Raw genomic sequence first — 17,268 nt, 5'->3', positions numbered from 1 at the left:
TTATATCACCTTTGAAAATTGGCCACGCAGTTGCTGTCACCTGATAATAAATATTTCCTTCATGTTTTGATGAAACCTCTGCTTAGTCGCATCCAACTATGATGGGACGGCAAGTATGCGTCGCCATTTTTAACTTCAAACCAAAGTACTCACGCGCCGTAAAGCACTGTATTAGTATCAGAAATTGTTGTGAATGAACATTAATTTAAAAGATAATAAAAAATATCGATTTTATAGCATTCTTTAATTTTGGAAACATAAATACAATTTGTTACATTACACATATATTAAGAAGAAATCCATTTGAAACATTTTCTGTAATTATATACATATACGTTCGTATATACATTTACATGAAAAAAAAAAATTATATTACATATGCAGGATAAGGAATTGTGGAAAACAATAGTTATAATCTTGGATTTATTTTATAAAACATGTAAACTACATGGCAGAATATAATCGAATTAAATTTAGGCTATACTAAATGAAGTAATCCGTTCAAAACGCGGTGGTGTTCGTACGGTTTCGGCTCTAAATCGTTTTCATTTCTATAGTTACACCCCTCGTACAAACATTTATGTCGATATATACATTCCAGAGCATATTTTATTCTCTTCGTTGTCTTTTCTCTTTCTCGAGCAAGTTCTGCTGCATGCTAATCATAGGGTGATCCTCTTCTGTAATTAATGCTACTAGAAGTCTATAATTAAAAAATATATAAAAGCACATATATTTCGCCTATGACGATTCTTTATCACGATAACGCCCATTTCTATCTCTATGTGATCTTCGTCTCAAGTTACGACTTCTATGTTCTCTTTGTCTCCGACTTCTCGATCACGGCTGTTTGATCGTCTGCAATGTCGATCCCTTTCTCGATCTCTTCGACACGTTCTCGTTCTTTCCCCTTATACGATCTCGCTCACGATCCCGTCTCTGTATTTGTCCTTGCGGTCTTCATCAGATCTAGAAAACATTATTCAAAGGGAAGTAATGCGGAATAACGAATAACGTTTTTAAAAATATCAACCTGTACAAGTGCATACATATGTTGCACTTATTTACAATGGAAGATACCAAGAAATTATTCATCTTAAACACCTCGATATTACATATTTGTGTAGACTTTAGTGTTGATAGATATTTAAAAATCTTGCATTCCTTGATATCCAATATAAAAAGATTAGTGTACAGTTATTGAGATAATGAATATCGAGATGACTTCTAAAAAATTCGAAATTATGTAACTTATGAATGTTGCTCTTGCAAAGAAATTCAGTAAATTCAATATTCAGAATCTAAATAGCACATATAAGTATAAAAACAAGTTCATTGCACTAAATTTATAAAGCCAGCGAATAACTGTACAAGAATCAAATAAGAACATACACATGTACTAAAGAAACTGAATGATGATACACTGAGATCAAGAGTATTTTCCAGGAGATGGTACGCCTTTAATCTTCACCCAATTTTCTAACAAGTTCATAGAATATTATTATTAACCTTATACAAATTAGTAACGTGATTGTATTCAGGCTCACGTAGACGCAATCTGGCCTGCCAGTGACTTTATGTTCTCTCTTTCTAGCCTCACTCCACTGGAGCTTCGCTATCTGGTATATGCCGTGGTTGATTCCATGAGGTGAGATTGCCGTTATCTTTCCTACTACTGCTATTACTATATTTTCCATGACTATTTAGGTAATAGGTGGCTTTGCATTTCGGGCATTCATAGATTGTTAGAAACTCTTTCTGCTAATCGATGTTCGAGTTCTTTTGTATAGGCACTGGTGCCTTGGAAATAACGTTGAAAAACCACTTCAATTTGGGTAAGAAATTGTTTGAGAATATCACCCATCTTCATTACTTGTCCTCCACCAGCTTTTACATCTAACTCATCTTCATCTTCTAAGTAATCACTATACCAACTAAATAAATCTGCAGGTGGTTGTGTATATCTGTTAACACCAATAATAATATATGTACAATACATCAAATTATTAGAACATTTCTTTAAAGTAAAATCTAATATCATAATATTCTTACCTAATATACATAAATCCTAATGCCCGAATATATGGTGAATCAAGGTGATTGATAAGACCATTTAATTGTTTCCGTGTTAACCTCAAGGTGAAGAGTTTATATAGTAGACAATAAGCCGTTGAGACAATTCCACCAGCACCGACTCGGACCTGCATGAACCGGCTAAATTTACACCCCTATGTCATCAATCACATTCATATTATATTATAATTTATTGACCGAGAACATGCTACTCTGCAATTAACTGTGGTATTAAGTGAGACTGTCTGCTCAATGTTTGCATTCGACAAGTTCCAGCCCAATATTTTGATACTGATGCCTGATTATTTAATAATAGCAGTGAAAAGTCTAAAAACATTTGTGAACTTTCACTTTGAATGATTTACTTCTAATTACTTCCCACCTTCTTTGTTCTTAATAGCAGTTCTCTCATTTCATAGAACATCCAGGTCCTTTTAAAGTGCTATGTAAATTTGACTGTTTCTATACACACATGGTAAATATCTCTATGATTGCCAGTTTTATGTCAATAAATAACAATTAAAATGAACCATGTACAAGAAAACATACTCACACCTCCACACATGCCAGTCTGCCCTGCTGTTTTTCTGCTTCCTTTCTCCCATGGTTCCAAATGAGACACCTTATAGTAAATTTCATCGATAACCTCATGGTATGTTTTCAGTTCATATAAATTCACTTTAAAATAATGTGACGATTGTATATTGGTTAAAATTAGTGGATTTAAATTCATAGTTCTTTCATTTCCCCCATAGAGGTAATATATTCGATTTTTACCCTCCTTTTGAGTTGGACGACGTTCTTCATCGCAACCACTGGAATTGTTCCATGGTGAACCTATGTACAAGTGTTTCATTTATGTATCTGCCGAATCACGTAATAGTAATAGTAATCAACATACATAGATACTGGTGGAATAGAGGTTAAGTGTATCGTAATGATCAGAACGGGCCACAAAATACCTCGTCTCTTCGTCAAACATTATAAAAATAAGGAATTAAAAAAGAACACAAAAATACAATATATATTTGCTTACCATCAGCTCCTTCCGCCTCTTGCACTTGCATGTTTGTTTCGTAAACTTACAAGTCTTACAATGAACTGAATAGAACAAATTCACCATACAACCACACACCACGTTACGTTTCACAAAAGGTTTACAAAGTTCATAAATACAACAAAGAATAAATGTTTTATATGTTGAAAATAATCAAATACAAGTTTTAAAAACTCGCATAACGCTTTTTCTGCAAGTATATGGAAAACTGACGTCAACGGAAGCGAAAAAAGATACAGTACTGTAATGCGCATGCCTACAAAATGGCCTACAAAACATCCGGTTTCATTCGCATGGTATTATTCTCATTTATAATTACACAAGTAATTTAAGTAACCAAATTGTCCTTTGTTGGTTCTTCAGTCTCTGAGTAGATCGTCATAAAAATGACTGAAATGTAATCATATAATAACTTTTGTAGATCTTAATGAACGGACATTGTGATAAAATAGATATTATATGTACCTATTGCAAATGATATTTCAATATTTTAAACCATGATCGCGTGTTTTAAACTACACGTGAAATTACACAAGGAACATCGGGATCTTCAAACACAATATTTATAATTAAATTATTTTGTAACCCTCTATTACAAAAATACAATAAACTACATTTAGTTTGTACTTAATATACGTATTTTCTAAACTTCTTTTAATATAAAAAACGAACGTGTGATCTAAAGATTACATGTTATATTTGAAATGCGATAACAAAAGAGTAACACTTTCCCTAGAAAACATATTGTTACTAGAATACGGTAATACAGGCCACATAGTAGGCAATATTTACAAATTCAAAATTAATATTTTAATAAATTTAATAAATAACATGTTTTAGATTTGTTCATGATATACTTTTTCATTGAAAATATATTTCATTAAAAATTATATTTAATTTAGCATGATAATATTGGATTGGCAACTAAGTGATTGCGGATTTTGTCAATAGGTGGTCTTAGCACATTCTTTTGTTTTGTCAATGCTTCAAAGCACCTAACCTATATTGTTTTCTTGTTGTTTGGACTTCCACCTTTAATTTAGTAAAAAAATTGTATCGATTGGTTATTTAGTTTCGTTTTTATGCCAATTTAAAAATGAAGGAACAAGACGTGCATTTCAGACATATTTTATTGTATTATTTCCGAAAAGGCAAGAATGCATCGCAAGCACATAAAAAGTTATGTGCCGTATATGGGAATGAAGCTTTGAAAGAAAGGCAGTGTCAAAATTGGTTTGCCAAATTTCGTTCTGGTGATTTTTCAGTGAAAAATGCTCAACGATCTGGCCGCCCAGTTGAAGTTGATGAGAGCCATATTAAGGCTATTATCGATTCAGATCGTCATAGTACAACGCGTGAGATTGCAGAGAAGCTCAATGTATCGCATACATGCATTCAAAAAAAATTAAAACAGCTTGGCCATGTCAAGAAACTCGATTTATCGGTCCCTCATCAGCTTAAGGAAATTCATTTGATGCAACGCATTAGCATCTGCGATTCACTTCTGAGACGCAACGAAATTGATCCATTTCTGAAACGACTGATTACTGGCGACGAAAAGTGGATAGTTTATACAGCCCAGGCGACACCAGAAGCTGAGATTCACCAAGAAAAGATTATGCTGTCAGTTTGGTGGGATTATAAAGGAATTCTGTACTTTGAACTTTTATCAAGAAATCAAACGATTAATTCAAACGAGTACGTTCAACAACTTGTCAAACTAAGCGATGCAGTTCAAAAAATGCGGCCAGAATTGGCAAATTGTAAGGGTGTCATTTTCCAGCATGATAATGCAAACCTCTACACATCTTTGGTCGCTCGTAAATTATTGGAACTAGGTTGGGATGTGTTGTCACATCCACCAAATAGCCCTGACCTTGCACCTTCAGATTATCATTTATTTCATTCCATGCAGAACTCCTTAAATAGTACAATTTTTAATGACGCTGATGATGTAAAATCACATTTAATTCAGTTTTTTGCTGGCAAAGATCAGAAGTTTTATGAAGATGGAATTATGAAACTGCCTGAAAGATGGCAAAAGGTCATCGATAAAAACGGACAATATCTAATTGAATAAAGTTATATTTTTAAACAAAAATTTTGAATTTTCCTTCTTATTTAAAATACGCAATCACTTAGTTGTCAATCCAATAGTTAACAAACATTACATTGCATATATGTAGTTTATAGCGCTGTATCAAAATTATTGTTAAATATAGAAATGAAGATATTGTAATTTTTATTTGTAACATATTAATAGAAACATAAAAGTTAATTATAAAGTTGTACAAATTATTATATTAAAATATATGTATAAAAGTTTCTATAGAATTTTTTATTTTATATTATAGAAGTAAGCAGATGAATAAATAACTGTATGACGGACAGCTGAGTTTGTTTACCACGTGATACTTGATATGTATATGACACACGTTTTTAAAACGTCAATGTTACGTTCATTCTTATATGATTTTTAATAATTGTGTTGATTCTATGATAAATAAATTGTCTTTTAATATGTTCGTAATATCTAATTCGTACCGAAAAGTACATTTTTGCAGAATGTTACTCATGGCATACAATTTATAACTGTTTTTCGGAATAAACATGTAGGTTATTTTGAATATTTGTCATAAAGAATAGTTCATATGTTAATATATATTACAATAACACGATAAGTTATATAATCGTAAAACAAAATATCAAAATTATAATAACAATCATGTTAAAATTTAATCGATGTAACAAGAAATTGAAGCACATATACTGCATTCCTTATTGGGAATTTATGCAGATAAAAAGATTCACACATCAACGTGATATAAAGGTAAAAAACGTATATTTTCTATTACATCTATGTAACATTAGTCCTATGTGTTTTGGTATGAAAATTACATTCAGACATTTACTAGTGTTTTCAAATTCCTTATGAATACATTCATTCTTCAATGTAATTATAATAAAAATTTCTGTTTAAGTATAGAATTATCTATTATTATAATTATTATGTATATATATGTTTAGTAAAATATATATACATTGAACCTCTTCAATTAAAATGTTACTTGACATAAATAATCTATATACTCTTTATTGCACTTCAAGAAATGGTATCAAACGTTAGAAGTTGCAGAAGATTGTGAAGATGAGACACTAAGATTAGCATTTGTTTATCAAGCAAAGAGATTCCATCCAGACAGTGGTACATCAGAAGCTAATGCAGTCAAGTTTTCTGAGGTATGAGATATCTTGTATTACTAATAAAGATCATTTAATATTGCGAGTTATAATACACTTGTAATATAATTTTTCACAGATTGAAACTGCTTATAGACAGATTCGTAAAGCAAGAATAAAAGATAAAGAAAAGAGCACGAACTTACCTGAAGTGGAAGAATTTGATATTAAAGTACATATGCAACATTAAACAATATATATATTACATATTATTTTTTTCCTGATCTAATATATATATATTCATGTTTTAGCATACAGCTCCACAGCATCGTCATTATTTAGTTTATAACATAGGAGTTGGAACACATAGCAAAAGACAAAAGTTATATGCAATAGAAAGAGCTCAAAAGGCGGTTGACAATGTATTAGAACATAGATTAAAAAAATTACAAGCTGAAGAACGTAATACATTAGTTGGAATGGATAAACAACGTGCCAAAGATATTAAAACACGTTTTGGTATGGATCGTTTAGTAGAAGATTTAATTCAAGAAGCAATGAATAAAGGTGAATTTAAAGATCTACCAGGCATGGGTAAACCATTGAAAGAAAATACAAATACTCGAAGTCCATATGTTGATTTTGTTACTTACAAATTAAATGAGGTATGATAAATTAATATAAATTAGAAATTTACAATAAATTATATGCAGAATATTAAATTGTAGATACTAATAGAAAATGGATTTACTCCAGAATGGATACAATTATCTAAAGAAATAAGAGAAGAAATACAACATTTGCAGAAACAATTAATAAACGCCCGTAATAATGTGGGAGATCTTCCATTAAATTACACAGATGAAGAAACTTGGAGGAACATTGTAGAAAATTTTAGGTCTGAAACAAAACGAATAAATAGTAAAATCGATAAGTATAATTTATTAGTACCTATACTTCAGAAACAAATGCTTCATACTAAATTAGAAGATCTTGCAAACGAGGCACTTTCAACACCACCACAAAAAACAATTAAAATAGATAATTCAATAAAAGTACATTCTAATGCTCCTATCAAAGACGAAGACACTTTATTTGGAATGATATTTTCAATTTTTAAATAAGAAAGTATCATAGAAAACATACTGTTTTATTGTATTACATTATTTTACTACATTTCTTTTAAAAAATCTTGATACTTCTATACTGATTTACTACTATTGATAGAAAATTTAATATATATATACAAATTAAAAAAATATATATATATTATATATAAATGTACCAAATGATACATAAAATAATTACATAATATCTTGAGTTCAATAATTCCATGTAATGGAATTATCTTCGTTTAACTGTATCCTTCCCGTAGCTAAATGTTTTAGAGCTAGTGGGAAGATACAATGTTCAACCGTCTTCACTCGCTCTTGAAGAGTTTCTATAGTATCATGTGGCAGTACAGGTACTGCTGCTTGTTCAATGATTGCTCCAGAATCTATATCGGGCTGAAAATTATTTTTAATAATATAAAAGAATTCTTTAATGTAAAGAAAAATTTCTAATATAACATATATCATACTTCCACGAAATGCACTGTACATCCAGAAACACGTACTCCAGCTGCTAAAACATCTCTATGTGCATGTGCACCTTTAAATGATGGTAATAATGAAGGATGCACATTTATTAAGGCACCACGCCATTGATTTACAAAATTATCTGATAAAATGCGCATGAAACCAGCAAGACAGACTATTTCAACTCCAAAAGCATTGAGTTCAACATTCATTGCTGCATCGAATGCGTCTCGATTAGGATAATCCGTATGTTTAATAACCTATGATTACATATTGAAATGACTTATGGATGAAAGGTAAAGAAATGTACAAAATTTTAAAAACAACAATTACCACCGTCTTAATACCAGCTTTTTCAGCTCGTTTAAGTCCTTCAACATTTGGTTTATTAGATATTACTATAACAATTTCTGCGCCAATATGTTGAGATCGATCTTTAGTTGCATCAATTAGTGATTGTAAATTGGTTCCGCTACCGGATATCAAAACACCCACTTTTTTTAAAGGCTTACTTAATTGTGAAATTATATCTGGTATGTATTGTCTCATTTTCAATTCTAACGCTTCCTCAAAATTTTTAACGTGTATTCTAGTCTGATTTTCTGCAATATTTAATGTGTATAAATATAAATAAAAGTATTTTTGATAAAATAATTTTAAATGGAGCTTACTTTTATAATTAATTATATGTCCAATAATCTTAGCATTTTCTATTTGTAATTTACTTAACACTTTGTCTTTATCTCTTTCCGAACAAATTAGGATAGCTCCAATGCCACAATTAAACGTTCTTAACATTTCTTCTTTATTAACTTCTCCTATGAAATATATAGATATTTTAAAATATATATAAGGATAAAATAAATTTATACGTTAAAATTTGAATAACATTTGCGTTTTCTTACCTACAGTTGCCAACCAAGCAAAAATTGGTTGAATAATCCACGTCTTTGCATCTAAAACTACTCCCATATCTTTTGGTAAAATTCTTGGGATATTTTCTGTCAGACCTCCTCCAGTAATATGCGCAAATGCTTTTACTAAATTCGTGCGCAAAGCAGGAATTACTCCTTTTACGTAAATTTTCGTTGGTTCTAACAATTCTTCGCCTTTAAAGAGCAATAGATGTAAATAAACTTCTGTTTTTATAGTAGGAAAAATACCATAGATAAAGAAACAAAACAAATACCGATTGTACGATTATTTTCAGAAAAAGGTGCCACATCTGAATATTTTTTATTTGCTAATTTTAAAATTTTTCGAACAAGACTGAATCCATTACTATGCACACCACTTGATGATAAGCCAATTACAATATCACCTTCTTTTATGTCATTTACACGTGGAAGCAAATCATTTCTTTCAACTATTCCCACAGCAAAACCGGCTAAATCGTATTCTTCGTTGAAATACATATCTGGCATCTCTGCTGTTTCCCCGCCTATCTAGATCCATTATTTACGTATAATATTCTTACTTAATCAATATATTAGAGGAAAAGATTAAAAAGTACACTTATTTTTGCTTACCAATGAACATCCAGCTTTTCTACATCCTTCACTTATTCCATTTATAACATTGCTAGCTATATCAACGTTTAATTTACCACAAGCAAAATAATCCAGAAAGAATAAAGGTTCAGCACCATGTGCAAGAACATCATTTACACACATAGCCACTAAATCTATGCCCACTGTATTATGTTTTTTGCATTCAAACGCTATCTGCAAAATTGATAGATTTTACACATTGTTATTATATTGGAATTATTATTACTTATACATTATAGAAATACATCTATACATTATGTAATCTTTTAAATTTCTTATAAATATCTATATACCTTTAATTTAGTTCCAACACCATCGGTTCCAGATATTAAGATTGGATCTTTATAACCAGTAGCTTTTATGTCAAATAAACCACCAAAACTACCAATCGAACCCATTGTACCTAAACGTTGTGTCGAGTAAGTTGTTGATTTAATAGCTGAAACTAATGAATTTCCAGCTTCTATGTCCACACCACTACTTTTATATGTCAATTGTCCATTGTGCAATATAGACCTGGTAATATTACTTGATTAAATCTTTCTTTTCTTCTATATAATTTTTATTACATGATACCTTGCTATTCCTTTATGTGCTATATCTGTTCTAAATTGCTTTCCTTCGAATGATATGATTTGGGCGGCACGTGTTGCTTTAGCAGCAGCCAAAGCCAATGAAGGTGCTAAACTTACAGTAATTAAAACTCTTCCACCTAATAAATAAACAAACAGACAAATATTACTGAACTCGTATATATATCTATATACGAATTGACACAACCAGATACCGTTCAACAAAATATACCGTTGGTTAATAACTCTCCTTCAGAAGAGATACTTGTGCCACTATGGAAAACAAATTGATTTGTTTCACACGAAATATCATTGACACCTATTATAACTTGACCCTTTGATGATGATACTGGATATCCTCGAGATGCTAAAATAACACCAACAGCAAACAGATTTTCTTCCCATATAACTTCAGATTCAACTAAAGAACCCTCACAACAGGTCTGTATCAATAAATATTAAATTAATTCTCTAATTCCTTCATTAATCCATGCATTTATTAATTCATAGTTATAATTTCTCATATTAAAATAAAAAATAACCTTCATAATACTAAATAAATCTGATTTCAACAATGGTAACACTACTTGTGTTTCAGGATCTCCAAATCTACAGTTAAATTCTAGAACTTTTGGTCCTTCTTTTGTTAACATTAATCCAGCGTATAATACACCTATATTTTTAAAAATAATAAATTTTTTTAAATTTGTTTCTGTAAAATGTATTATAAATTATAATATAGCTCTAATATCTGATACAAACCAACAAATGAAATTTGTTCTTGTCTAAGACCGTCAACAGTTTTTTGTAAGATGTCTGCTTTCACTACTTCGTAATCTGCTTTGTTTAACAATGGACATGGGCAATAAGCACCCATACCACCTGTATTTGGTCCTGTATCTCCATCAAATATTCTTTTATGATCTTGTGCAGGTGCCATTGGCACAATAGTTTTCCCTGTAGAAAAAAAGGAGTTTTTGCATAATAAAATTACAATAATTTTGATTAAAAATTGTTTTTATACCATCTGTAAATGCAAGTACAGATACTTCTTCTCCTTCTAATAATTCTTCTACAACTATTGATTCACCAGCAGACCCAAATTTTCTGTCTGTTAATATTTCATCTATAGCTTTACAAGCTTCTTCTTTATCTTTTGCTACTATGACTCCTTTTCCAGCTGCTAAACCTGAAGCCTTTATTACAAGTGCTGGAAATGGTGCACTATAATAAATTATTATATATTTAATAATTTTTCTTAAAATTTACCTATAAATATAATTTTTTAATATACCTTTCAACAAATTTCTTTGCTTCTTCTGCATTTACAAATCCCTTCCATCTTGCAGTAGGAATTTGACATTTATCCATGAATTCTTTTGCCCAGTATTTATCCGCTTCAATTTTAGATGCTGCTTTTTGTGGACCAAAACAATTAATACCTACATTCTTTAATTCATCTGCTAATCCATTAGCCAAATATTCTTCTGGGCCAATAATTACCAAATTTATTTTATTATCTTTGCTCCATGTTGCTACTTCCTACGTAATAAAAAATCCTAGCATAATTTTATTTAATTCATTCGTATAATTATATAGTCCAATTCATAAAATAATAAAAATATACCTTATTATCTTTAACATTTAATTTCACTAGAGAAACTTTGTCAACTGATGAAATTCCACTATTTCCGGGAGAAACATAAATTTTATTTACCTAGAAATTTTATTAATTTTATTTACCTATATAATAATATATTATATTTAAGACACTTACATAAGGAGATTGTGAAAGTTTCCAAGCAATAGCATGTTCTCTACCACCACTACCAATAACTAAAACCGCATACTGCATACTGCCTAAAGAATATTAAATTTTATATTAATGATGAATGAATTGTAAAAAGATGTAACATAATAAGAGTATATACAAACAAATAAGCTTATCAAATTTTGTATAATACTATTTACATATGTACATAATACCACATTATACATATTATGTATAAATATTTACTATATATTAAATAAAAACAAAATATTCATAAATTCATTACAAGATCATTTCGTGATAGTATTACCAATATTATTCGATATTATAAACTATCTACATAATACAATAAATTTATAACCTCCGTATTTATTATCTTTCGGAAAGTTTTTGCACTTTTTTAAGAATATTAAGCCCTGAATGTAGTAAAGCTCTTTTTATTGCTTTATTGGCTTCCTAATTTAATACACGTGATTCAAAATTGTATTTGATGTGATTCCCACTACTTAAGCAATAACGTGTTTCTTGGAGCAACAGGTGGTAAACAAGTAAAGTTGAAACGTTTAATCGTTCTTGCTTATATCTGTATAACTATGAAAATTTTAACGAATTGCTGTAGCTTGATTCGCAGGAAGACTGCTTCTTTGCGGGGGTTACTCCATTATAACTCGTGTGTAACAGACGATAACTTCTGACCTTTTAAAATAGCTCGAGATATTTAAAATATTATGCCGCGGAACAAATGTTGAGCAACAGTATAAATAAAGATTAATGTTCAAATAAATGAAATTTATTGCTTTAAAATATGAGACATAATGTTTTCATTATTTTAGGATCAGATATTAGGTATTTTAATAATATTATTATTTAATAATTATACTTTTAGTAAATAAAAACATATGAATATTGCAAAATGATCATCCATGTATGAATATAACTTTATGTCATAAATTGCGGTACTGCAAAATCAACAAACCTTGGCGTTGCATATCCATATCAAACGTTGTACGTCAATGAAATACTATCATTTGTTTTCACGAATTATCGTGAATTTGTAATCGTGTGGTTGCATACTTGTAATCTTATAATTTTTATACAATTCATGTGTTTATTGGATCTAACTTTAATTCAAAAACATATGATACTGCTATTTTTATTTCATTATTTCTATATTATCTAGCATTATATAAATTATGTGTATAACATAATAATTTTTTTCTCTTAATGTGAACAAATCGTCAAAGAACAACTATGAAGTTCTTTCAAATGATGACATTTTGTTTCTATTTTATCTAAGAATTACACTGTCACTACAAAACAAAATGATAAAAAGATTAGAAAAACGAAATATGCCTTTATAATCTCAAGTGATACTTATAAAAGCTTTTTCATAAAACTTCTACAAGTACAATGTTCAACTTCAATATTATCAGCCATGCGAGCCGATTTTGGTTTTGTACAATTGTATCTCTTCGACGAGGCATGCGTCAAAATAGTCGTTTTTCAAGCCATAGATTTTTGTCCAGTGCAGGAAAGGCAGAAAAGCAACCATCTGAGACAGAAAACATAATTAACGCCGAAATCGCCGTTATGAAAGAATGCAAAACACCTCCAGAAGTTAGCAACCATAAATGTTACAGTTATATTAAAAATTCATATTTATTAATAAAAGCTTTTTTCATTTCCTCTGTACTTCTTTTTTCATTTCATAAATTTTATTACGCATTGAATTATAAAATTTTCTCTCTTCTTATCATTAATCCATATTTAGGATCGGAAGGTACCGGAAAAGCCCAGACTGCAGACTGTTCGAGTATATCGTTGGAATCCTGAAAAACCAAACGTAAAACCTTTCATGCAACAATTCAGTGTGGATTTAAATAAATGCGGCACCATGGTATTAGATGTATTGGCATTAATAAAAGCAGAGCATGACCCCACGTTATCCTATCGAAGATCCTGTCGCGAGGGAATTTGCGGAAGTTGTTCGATGAATATAAATGGTGTTAATACCTTGGCTTGCATCACGTAATGCGAGAAAAATACCTTTTTTTGTTGTTTCATAATGATAGTATGCATACATTACTCATATCTGCCTGAATCATAATAATTATTCAAAAAATTGTAACACTCATTGTCAGACGAAGTAAAGTAAATAGTTTATAATATTTTTTATCCTAAATCCGTATAGTATCCTATCTTTTTATTCTTAGAAAAGTGAAGGAATCGCCAAAACCTATAGTCATATATCCTTTACCGCACTCATACGTAATTAGAGACTTAGTAACGGATATGGAACAATTTCTGAAACAATACCAGCATATTGAACCATTTTTAAAACGTCCCGGAGAAGACAATTTTCTTGGTTTACGACAAATCCTACAAAGTCCAAAAGATAGAGATAAACTTAATGGTTTATACGAGTGCATCCTCTGTGGATGTTGTACTTATTCTTGTCCACCGTATTGGTGGCTTGGTGATAAGTTTTTAGGTCCTGCAACTCTTCTGCAGGTACATGAATTATTCGTTACAGAAAAGAATGTCCTATACGTAATATTCAATACACCATGAAATATTTTTATCGTGCAGGCTTATAGGTGGATAATAGATTCACGTGACATGGGACATAAAGAAAGACTTAGTAAATTACGTGATTTTTATTCCGTATATCGATGTCATACTATTTTCAATTGTACAAAAACTTGTCCGAAGGTATGAAGTGCACAACGTTATATAAAGAGTAGAAATTCAAATATTGTTAATAACTTATATATTATTATTATGTGGCTAATTCTTTCAAGGCCCTAAATCCCGGAAAAGCAATAGCTCAAATAAAACGATTGTTAGCGGGACTAACAAAAAAGGAACGGCCAGACATGGAAACTCCACTTCCAAATCCATGTAACGGCGAAGGACAGTACCAATGCAGAGAGGAATAGATGGAAAAAGGAAAACATGATTAATGAAACATTATTCTTGATACGATTTGTAATTGTATATAAACCGGTATTTCTTATTACATATAAGGTTTTATTTGTTTTTCAATGAAAAATTATCAAGATAAGATTTCATGAGAAAATTAAATTTCTTTTTATATTAACACGTACGGAAATTTTAGTAAAAAAGAATATATTTCATAGATTTTTAATAATTACAAGCGTAAAAAAATATAAAACATGAAAATAATTTCTTATAACTATTATTTGTACAATGTTTTGGTGCATATCAGTTACAAAGTTTCTCTATTATATTTTTAATTTTATTATTAAATTAATTTTATTTATATTATAACTGTGTACTTGAAAATTAAATCAATTTAAAATATAATTATTTTAATTTGTTCTTCTTTATTAACCTAATGAAAATAATTGAAGTTGGTCTTTCATGTTATGTATAAATGTGGACAACTTTTGTCGACTAATTAGTCAATTTATATGATAAATAATAAATAGAACAAATAGATTAGAGGTCAATGATTTTTGAAATAATGATATTATCTAGAACTAGAGGGAAGTAACATAATTATAGATGTAACCTCGCTCTTTTAATTAAATTGTGATGCTGTTCATTCTTGTATTGAGTGTTACTGGAAATATTTTGCGGCGCTACGTTTTCGTCATTTTCTTTCGATAATAAGGTATCAACAGTCTCTCGAAGTTCACGATCTTGTAACCAAGGATGTAATAGAACTTGTTTGATTGTAATCCTTTTTCTCGGATTTACTGTCATCATACTCTTAATCTAAAAAGATTATTAGAAAATTATTATTATTATTATTATTTTTTATTTAGAAAAATCATTATTAGAAAATAGAATTATTTCTATTCGTGTATCTTGCAATAACATTTCATCAAATACTACTATACCAGATCTATAGCTTTGTTTGTTACATGTCCAAATTTGGAAGGAGGAAAACCATAACGTCCACACTTTATTTGATCTTGCAAACTCATATTCTTGTCGTAACAATTGAAAGGTACTGAACCACTTAAACAAGCATACAATATTACTCCCAAACTCCATACATCAACCTAGTTAAATTAAAAAATATGAAACATCTTATTTCTTCTAGATATTTGTTGCATATACATACTTGATTCGTGTAAGAACCACGTCCAATAGTAGACAATATCTCAGGTGCAACATACATAGGGGTCCCACAAAATGTCTTCATCATAGTTTGTGCATCAACTAACTTTGATAAACCAAAGTCTGATACCTTTGCTAATGTAACATCTGAATTGCTAGCTAATAATATGTTTTCTGGCTGTAAATGTGACCAAAGAATATTTATTCACTATTTATATTGTACCGAAATATCACAGATATTTAAGAAAAACTCATACCTTCAAATCTCTATGAGTTATACCACAATCATGTAGATAACTAACAGCTAATACAACTTGATAAAAAATCAATTTTGCATGTTTTTCTGATAATCTTCCCCTGCTTCTTATTCTTTCAAAAAGTTCACCACCTTCCATTAATTCCAAAACTATGTATACTGCTTTTGGAGTATCTACAATTTCTACCATTCGAATTATGCAAGGCTAAAGAATAAAGTACATATTAATACATTCTATATCAGGTTAGTAATTTATATATTCACTTACATGTTTCAAGGCTTTTAATATTTTAACTTCATTCATAATTTTCTCAGGATCATTCAACGGATGCTTTTGTCCATTTGTTGTGCCACCTATTTTCATAATAGTTTTCATAGCAAATTTTTGACAACCTATTTTATTAAATACCATATTCACTTCTCCACATGCCCCAGATCCTAATTTACATGACACTGTATATTTATCTTTGAGTTCTGGAGGAAGATTGTTGCTTTCACATGCTGTAGTACTCATGAATATATAAACTGTAGCAAATATTGTATTATATAGTGCAAATAAAATGTGAGATTTATGTATAATATATACATGCTTATTATAAGATATAATTTATTTACCAGTGACTACAGGTTGTGCTAAAGATATTATATCGTTACTTTCGAGTATTATCTTATTCCCACGGCCTATTTTTTTTTTATTAACAAAAGTTCCATTTTGGCTTAAGTCTTCTAAATATACTATGGCATCATTATCATTACCAATATATTCTCTAGTTATTTTAAAGTGTATCTTACTCATTACGCTAAGCCATTTTGGTTTTAATTCATTGCTAGTAACACAAATATCACAGGATTCTGCTCGACCAAGAGTATAAACATCTTTGGTCATTTCTATGAAAGTAAATGGAATTAACATAGGTAACACAATAAATATCATATATTATAAATTATATAAACTTGCACATAATACACAATATTAAATAAATATATATTCTTACCCATTGTCTTAAAAGGTAATTTGATAGGACATAATCTGCCCCATACAGTCGTGGTTTTCTCTTGTGATGACTCTTGTGGAGTCAAATATATTGCATCCACACTTTGTGTAGCAGGTAATGTCAAAACAATTTGTTCATCGTTCAT

General features: G+C 29.9%; 5 protein-coding genes and 1 long non-coding RNA gene across 9 annotated transcripts; 3 read left to right on the top strand and 3 right to left on the bottom strand.

Moving 5' to 3' along the window:
- Window positions 1-1,591: 1,591 nt before the first annotated feature.
- Window positions 1,592-3,370, bottom strand: LOC117206187 (pre-mRNA-splicing factor 38B). Its single transcript, XM_033445319.1, is given in 6 exon segments — window positions 1,592-1,706; window positions 1,709-1,747; window positions 1,750-1,964; window positions 2,053-2,213; window positions 2,627-2,910; window positions 3,110-3,370. Coding segments are annotated over 6 exon segments (840 nt in total). The 5' UTR covers window positions 3,141-3,370; the 3' UTR covers window positions 1,592-1,596.
- Window positions 3,371-5,737: 2,367 nt separating this feature from the next.
- Window positions 5,738-7,897, top strand: LOC117206184 (dnaJ homolog subfamily C member 28). Its single transcript, XM_033445315.1, has 5 exons — window positions 5,738-5,960; window positions 6,239-6,370; window positions 6,450-6,542; window positions 6,622-6,975; window positions 7,039-7,897. The coding sequence occupies exons 1-5, from the start codon at window positions 5,856-5,858 to the stop codon at window positions 7,432-7,434; spliced, it is 1,080 nt and encodes a 359-aa protein (XP_033301206.1). The 5' UTR covers window positions 5,738-5,855; the 3' UTR covers window positions 7,435-7,897.
- Window positions 7,549-12,414, bottom strand: LOC117206181 (trifunctional purine biosynthetic protein adenosine-3). 4 transcript variants are annotated; one of them, XM_033445303.1, is made up of 17 exons: window positions 12,361-12,414; window positions 11,790-11,872; window positions 11,640-11,729; window positions 11,307-11,554; window positions 11,037-11,236; window positions 10,775-10,969; window positions 10,555-10,685; window positions 10,245-10,455; window positions 10,017-10,152; window positions 9,734-9,956; window positions 9,420-9,614; window positions 9,080-9,335; window positions 8,796-8,999; window positions 8,562-8,708; window positions 8,224-8,492; window positions 7,893-8,150; window positions 7,549-7,818 (listed from the first exon to the last, which is right to left on the bottom strand). In XM_033445303.1, exons 2-17 carry the CDS (start codon window positions 11,865-11,867, stop codon window positions 7,633-7,635), a joined length of 3,027 nt encoding a protein of 1,008 aa, XP_033301194.1. In that variant the 5' UTR covers window positions 11,868-11,872; window positions 12,361-12,414; the 3' UTR covers window positions 7,549-7,632. The 4 variants fall into 4 exon arrangements, with proteins under 4 accessions (XP_033301194.1, XP_033301193.1, XP_033301195.1 ...); XM_033445302.1 differs by lacking the exon at window positions 12,361-12,414 and adding an exon at window positions 12,145-12,354; XM_033445304.1 differs by lacking the exon at window positions 12,361-12,414 and adding an exon at window positions 12,145-12,354 and having other exon boundaries at window positions 11,790-11,868.
- Window positions 8,047-8,555, top strand: LOC117206190. The gene is made up of 2 exons (XR_004487348.1): window positions 8,047-8,186; window positions 8,250-8,555. It is a non-coding gene; the product is annotated as an uncharacterized LOC117206190 (long non-coding RNA).
- Window positions 12,415-12,801: 387 nt separating the features above from the next.
- Window positions 12,802-14,809, top strand: LOC117206185 (succinate dehydrogenase [ubiquinone] iron-sulfur subunit, mitochondrial-like). The gene is made up of 5 exons (XM_033445317.1): window positions 12,802-13,400; window positions 13,555-13,811; window positions 13,997-14,294; window positions 14,373-14,495; window positions 14,585-14,809. The coding sequence occupies exons 1-5, from the start codon at window positions 13,194-13,196 to the stop codon at window positions 14,720-14,722; spliced, it is 1,023 nt and encodes a 340-aa protein (XP_033301208.1). The 5' UTR covers window positions 12,802-13,193; the 3' UTR covers window positions 14,723-14,809.
- Window positions 14,810-14,983: 174 nt separating this feature from the next.
- On the bottom strand, window positions 14,984-17,268 carry LOC117206025 (ovarian-specific serine/threonine-protein kinase Lok-like). The gene is made up of 7 exons (XM_033444983.1): window positions 17,124-17,268; window positions 16,744-17,016; window positions 16,397-16,653; window positions 16,130-16,333; window positions 15,877-16,050; window positions 15,650-15,814; window positions 14,984-15,524 (listed from the first exon to the last, which is right to left on the bottom strand). Exons 1-7 carry the CDS (start codon window positions 17,266-17,268, stop codon window positions 15,306-15,308), a joined length of 1,437 nt encoding a protein of 478 aa, XP_033300874.1. The 3' UTR covers window positions 14,984-15,305.

The sequence above is a fragment of the Bombus bifarius genome, unplaced genomic scaffold, assembly GCF_011952205.1.
Source record: "Bombus bifarius isolate JDL3187 unplaced genomic scaffold, Bbif_JDL3187 scf7180000007996, whole genome shotgun sequence".
Taxonomy (NCBI): domain Eukaryota; kingdom Metazoa; phylum Arthropoda; class Insecta; order Hymenoptera; family Apidae; genus Bombus; species Bombus bifarius.
Note: the sequence above shows the minus strand (reverse complement) of the source record. Positions and strands in the feature narration are given on the sequence as shown.